We start from the raw sequence: 5722 nt of genomic DNA on the forward strand, positions 1-5722 counted from the left end.
AATGCTGTGTACTGTTGCATTTTTATTTTTTGTATCCAGTCTGACGAGATGGGAATTTATTTCACTCTGCAACTGAACTGTGGTGCAAACCAGATTTAAGATGGTCTGCAGTGAGCTGGTTTCCATACAGCTAAAGAATAAAGTCTTTTAAAGAAGCATTTGCTTTCACCACCTTTTCAAAATTTATGCCCTTGAACCCCACTCCAGATTATTTCAATAAAGCTTTCTCAAAAGTCATGCATTAAAGTATAATATTGACAGGCATGTATTGATCTGTGTCCTCTAACGCCATTTCCATGTTTTAAAGAAAACACAATAACCACAGGGCAGGGTGTCTCTCTGCACCTTTAGAAGACTGCTTGGAAAGTTCCTTGGGTTACCTTCTCCGGGTTGAAACAAACAATAATACAATTTTAAAAAGAACATATTTATAAACAGTAAAATATTTTATCAGGGTAAAGTGAAAAGTTGATGCTCAGCAACAACAACCCTTTGACTTTGAACGTTGCCTGGCCTGAAGGGAAATGTATTGGCAGCGGAGGTAATTTGGACAGGTCTGTTTAGTGCGAGGTGAGCACTTCTGTGGAGTGTCATGGCAGACAGGTGTTCTGTCGACAGAGCGTGGCTGCAGTGAAGCTGATACGAGGCTGACAGAACTCGTCGAAAACGTCTAGAACTTTTGATAAGTGAACACATAATATCACACATGCCTGCCATGCATGGAGAGCACAATGGTTTATGGTAAAAACTGCTTCAAACCTGCTCTTCAGCTTCTTTAAAAACCATTGGTATTTGCTCTAGTCTCTTCTAAAAGACTGACTTTACACAGATTGGTCTACTTATTGGTCTAAATGTGTTGAGCCCAAGGTGTAATTAATTACACTCAAATGTAACACACAATCTTGTCAAATACAGCATGGCTCAGCTATAATGGTTTAGACCTATTTGCTTAAAGCATATCAAACATTTGTGTTGTGTCCTGCCGTTCCAAACATTCAGGAATTAGGTTATAATTATCTGAAGTTTACAAAGTAACATTCCTAATAAAATAATATGGTTTATTCTTCATATAGAGAGAAAAAAAAGAAACTGAATTTGCAGTCTAAGAGACATATTGATATTTAATTCAATTCAGTTTATTTATATATTGCCAAGACACAACAGAAGTCCTGAACAGAAACATTCATATACAATATTATTATATTAATATTAATTCATTGTTGTATTTATTTTTACTACTCAATACAGATAAAGTCATAATAATAGGTGATTTCAATATTCTTGTAGACGTTGAAAGTGATAGCTCAAGCATAGCCTTTAAAAACTTAATAGAGCCAATTGGTTTTACCCAAAATGTTAGAACATTACTCATTCTCATCATCACACTCTTGACCTGGTTCTGACCTGGTTCTGACCTATGTCAGCGAGATTAATAACTTAGAACAGGATTTTGAGTATATATTACTGTCTGACCATTTTTTAATTTCCTTTAAGTTTACATTAAATGACTACACAGTTAGAGTAAATTTCACCTTATCAGAAAACGCTGTAACCAAATTTAAACAATGTCTTCCATCATTGTTTTCCTCTGTCTTGCAGAGTAATTCATCAGAGAGCAGTGACTTAGATCATCTAATTGATCAATTTAAAACTTCTTTGCAAACTTCACCCCATAAAGCTGCTCTGCTGAAAAATACAGTAATCAGTCAGAGGAGATTAGCTCCTTGGTTCAATTCTGAGTTACATAATTTAAAACAGACATCTCGAAAGCTGGAAAGAAAATTGCACTCCACTAATGGAATCTTACTTATCCTGGAGAGATATCCTGCTAACGTACAAAAAAGTGCTCCATAAAGCTAGAACTGTATATTATTCATCTTTAATTGATGAGAATAAAAATAACCCCAGGTTCCTTTTCAGTATCATATCTAGTCTAATGAAAAATCCTCTCTCTGTTCATTCATGTATCCCTACAACTATAAGCAGTGATGACTTCATGAGATTCTTTATAAATAAAATTATTTCAATTGGGGAGCAAACATTCAAACCAACATTCCTAGTATCACCTCTGGTTCTGTGTCAGATGAGACAACTTAAAAAACTCTCACTAGAATCTGATTTATGTTTGGACTGTTTTTGTCCAGTTGAGCTCTCTTTTTAAATTTTTTCTTCTTCTTTCAGCTGCTCCCTGCATTAGGGGTCACCACAGCGAACTAAGTCACACAAAGACTTTGTGATTATTTTTACGCCGGATGTTCTTCCTGACGCAACCACACACCACCGAGCTACCACAGCCTCTGTGTGGAGCAGAGAGCTGCGATCAAGGACACCTGGAGGAGCAGATGGTGGGGGTTAAGGGCCTTGCTCAGGGGCCCAGAGTGGGACGAATGAGGGTGGGGGCAGGTGTGGGTGCTTCACCTACCCCACCCACATTTTTGATGTTGTTGGTACCGGGACTTGAACCGGCAATCTTCTGATCACTGGCCCACCTTCTCTAACCTCTGAGCCACCACTCTGACTTGCATTATATTAAAAATAAATAAATAAATAAATAAAATAAAAAAAAGATCTGTTAAGAAAGTCAAGCTGTTGCTTCAGCCAATAGTTTTCAGACTTTGTCCATCGTGCATTTTGCAATTTGGAGCTAAAAGGCAGCGATTTCTTACGTGAGAAGCAAACAAGCTTTGCACATGAGAAATAAAATGTGAATACGTGAACCCATGTGAAACCTCAGGTTTGTTTTGAACCAAAGTTTAACAACGGAAAAAATAAAAATGTGAAATACATGCTGTAATGTAAAACTAGTCTTATAGAAAAATAATAGTTTTGGGATGTTTTTGACATGCTACTGTGCTTTATGTTAGTTATGATTTCCCCCTATGGTTATGGTGATAACTTTAGCATTTTATGCATCATAGCTTCAGTAACATATGGAAACCCATTTATGCCACTAAAAGACAAAAATTGTCAAACGGTATGCCATATTTATGAATTTCAAAGTTATAATTATAACCTTAAAACAAATTATGACTTTATGTTTGATAAAAAAAAGATTCTGAAAATCAAATATGATTTAAAAAAAAAATCTCAATTATATTTTGACATTACATAATTATAACTTTAAATCTTATAAATATGACTCTGGGCCTCATATTTATGATTTTGTCACTCATTTGTGAATGAAAAGTCATAATTATGACTGTGCATATAATTATTATGACTTTGAAATTCATAATTACAAATGTTTAACATATAGATATACTGTTAAAAACCTTTTTCTCTTTTTAGTGGCCAACATGGACTTCCACAGCCTCGAATACACTTTAATGAATTTTAAAGTTGTTATTATGAGAATGAAATTATGAATTTATACGTCAATTATTCTTTTTTTAAATACTTTTATTGAAAACAAGAACAAGGCAGGTTACATACAAACTATTGAGTTTTGAGACTGCACATCTTTTCAACAACAAAAATTAAATCACAATACATATTTGTCATTGTATGGGGCCAAGTTAAAAAAATTACAATAAAACCCAACAAAAGCGCTTTATTTAAGAAAGTTAGCAATAAGTCCCCACCGTCTTTCAAAGATCTGAGTTTTAAATTGTAGTTGAGCCGTTAATTGTTATGCACCCGTGTCTTATGATCAATATTTGGTGGGTCGAGTTTCATCCAATTGAACGTGATCATTTTTCTATGTATCAGTTCTTTGATCATGAGGGAGCCGATCAGGGAACTCATAAAGTAAAAAGATGAGGGTCAAAAGGGATTTGCATCTTCAGCCATCTTTCCATCACATCACCTCTCCAGAAGCCCTGCACCCGAGGACAATCCTAAAATCACGTGGTCGCCCACAAGACCACATTTTGTCCAACCGTCTCCGTTATTGTCTCTCCCAGAGACAAAAGTCTTAAACGGAGTTAAAAAAAACCTAATTCTGCATTTCCAGTTATATCTAATAATTATAGGCGCTGCATAATTATGACTTTAAATCTTAGCAATATGTGTTTCTAAATCTCATATTTATGATTTTGTTGCTCATAATTGTTAATGAAAAGTTGTAATTATGACTGTGCATTTAATAATTATGACTTTGAAACTCATAATTATAAATGTTAACTTATGCGTATGTGATAAACCTTTTTTTTTAGTTTTTCTGGCCCAAATGGGCTTCCATACCCGAACACGTTTTAATTAGTTACTGATAATTAATCGCACTTGGATTTCATGGAATTAAACTTTTTTCCGGTTTGTTTCCTCTTGGCTTCATTGAATCTCTCTCTTACTTCGGTGTTCAGGTCGTTCCCCTTTAAAAAGCTGCTGGTGGGATTATCCATGGAAGGGGTCTGGAGCAGGGAGGGGGGCAGCAGCGCACAAGGATCATGGCGGCCCCTCTCGGACGGGACGCCCTGCCCGACCGCTGGTCGTACGGAGTCTGCGGAGACGGGCGGGTTTTCTTCATCAAGTGAGGCTCTTTCACGCGCCAGAGGAAGTTTCGTTAATTTCTCTGGTGTTCCCAGTAGCAGCCAGTAACAGCCAGTAACAGCCAGTAACAGGTGTGCTTGTTTGCAGCGACAGGAGCCGGAGCACCACTTGGCTCCACCCGCGCTCTGCTGAACCCGTTAACTCTGGACACATGATCCGGTCAGGTAGGAACAGATTCTGGTCTCTGGGAGTCCTGGGGGCTCTTCATCTGCTTCTTCATCTGCTTCTTCATCTGCTTCTTCATCTTCTGATAGATCTGCCAAGAGGATGGGAGGAAGGCTTCACGGAGGAAGGAGCCAGCTACTTCATCAAGTGGGCATTTTCTTCTTCTTCTTGCTTTGCCTGGCTGTGGGACAGATCTTGTTCTGCATTAAAGTTATGTGGATTTGGTCGCTCTGCATGGCGCTTGATTCATACTGGTTTTTATCTAAACACCTACATGACAGAAAGAAATACAAACCGGATTAAGTCAGGACAGGAAGATTAAAATTCACCTCACATCCTCCATGCAGGACCTCTACCTTCCTTTAGATAGGTGTTCAGCCTGGTGTGTGTGTGTGTGTGTGTGTGTGTGGCAGAGAATGAGGGACTGTACAGGTTGCAGGAGAGGTGTGTGACCATGTGGTGACAGAGATGTATGGCATGGTTACATGATTGAAGCAGGAAGGTCGCTGTGCAGCAGGGTGAAGTTTCTCTGCCAGACTTTCACACGAATGTTCCACGATTTTAAACGGATCGTAAAAGACGCTGGATTGTCTCGAGTGCACGGACACATCGTTTTGTTTTGGCTAATTCCAGATTGCACTTCCATCTTTTTTGCATATTGTTGTTCTTTTGGGGGCTCCTGATAGTTTTCCTGATAGAAATGAGGACACAGGTGCACGCACAGAGGCTGAACTTTGCAAGATAAATTAATCTTAAAACAACAAAAAAACTCCTACTTTATAAAACTGTGAAACATGCACAGCATTGATCTGTAACACAGTGAAACATGCACAGCATTGATCTGTAACACAGTGTAACATGCACAGCATTGATCTGTAACAGTGTAACATGCACAACATTGATCTGTAACACAGTGAAACATGCTCAGCATTGATCTGTAACAGTGTAACATGCACAGCATTGATCTGTAACACAGTGTAACATGCACAGCATTGATCTGTAACACAGTGGAACATGCACATCATTGATCTGTAACAGTGAAACATGCACAGCATTGATCTGTAACAGT

The 5722-nt window shown here is 38.0% G+C and overlaps 1 protein-coding gene across 1 annotated transcript in view; it reads left to right on the plus strand.

Moving 5' to 3' along the window:
• The first annotated feature begins 4344 nt into the window (after positions 1-4344).
• The window catches only part of plekha7b (pleckstrin homology domain containing, family A member 7b), a 127813-nt gene continuing 126435 nt past the window's right edge, over positions 4345-5722 (plus strand). The window contains exons 1-3 of the mRNA XM_037692724.1: positions 4345-4468; positions 4576-4652; positions 4743-4800. Coding sequence (XP_037548652.1) covers positions 4386-4468; positions 4576-4652; positions 4743-4800 — 218 coding nt within the window. The 5' untranslated portion in view covers positions 4345-4385. The remainder of the gene's footprint in view (positions 4469-4575; positions 4653-4742; positions 4801-5722) is intronic.

Source organism: Nematolebias whitei, chromosome 2 (genome assembly GCF_014905685.2).
Source record: "Nematolebias whitei isolate Nwh7 chromosome 2, NemWhi1, whole genome shotgun sequence".
Classification (NCBI taxonomy): Eukaryota; Metazoa; Chordata; class Actinopteri; order Cyprinodontiformes; family Rivulidae; genus Nematolebias; species Nematolebias whitei.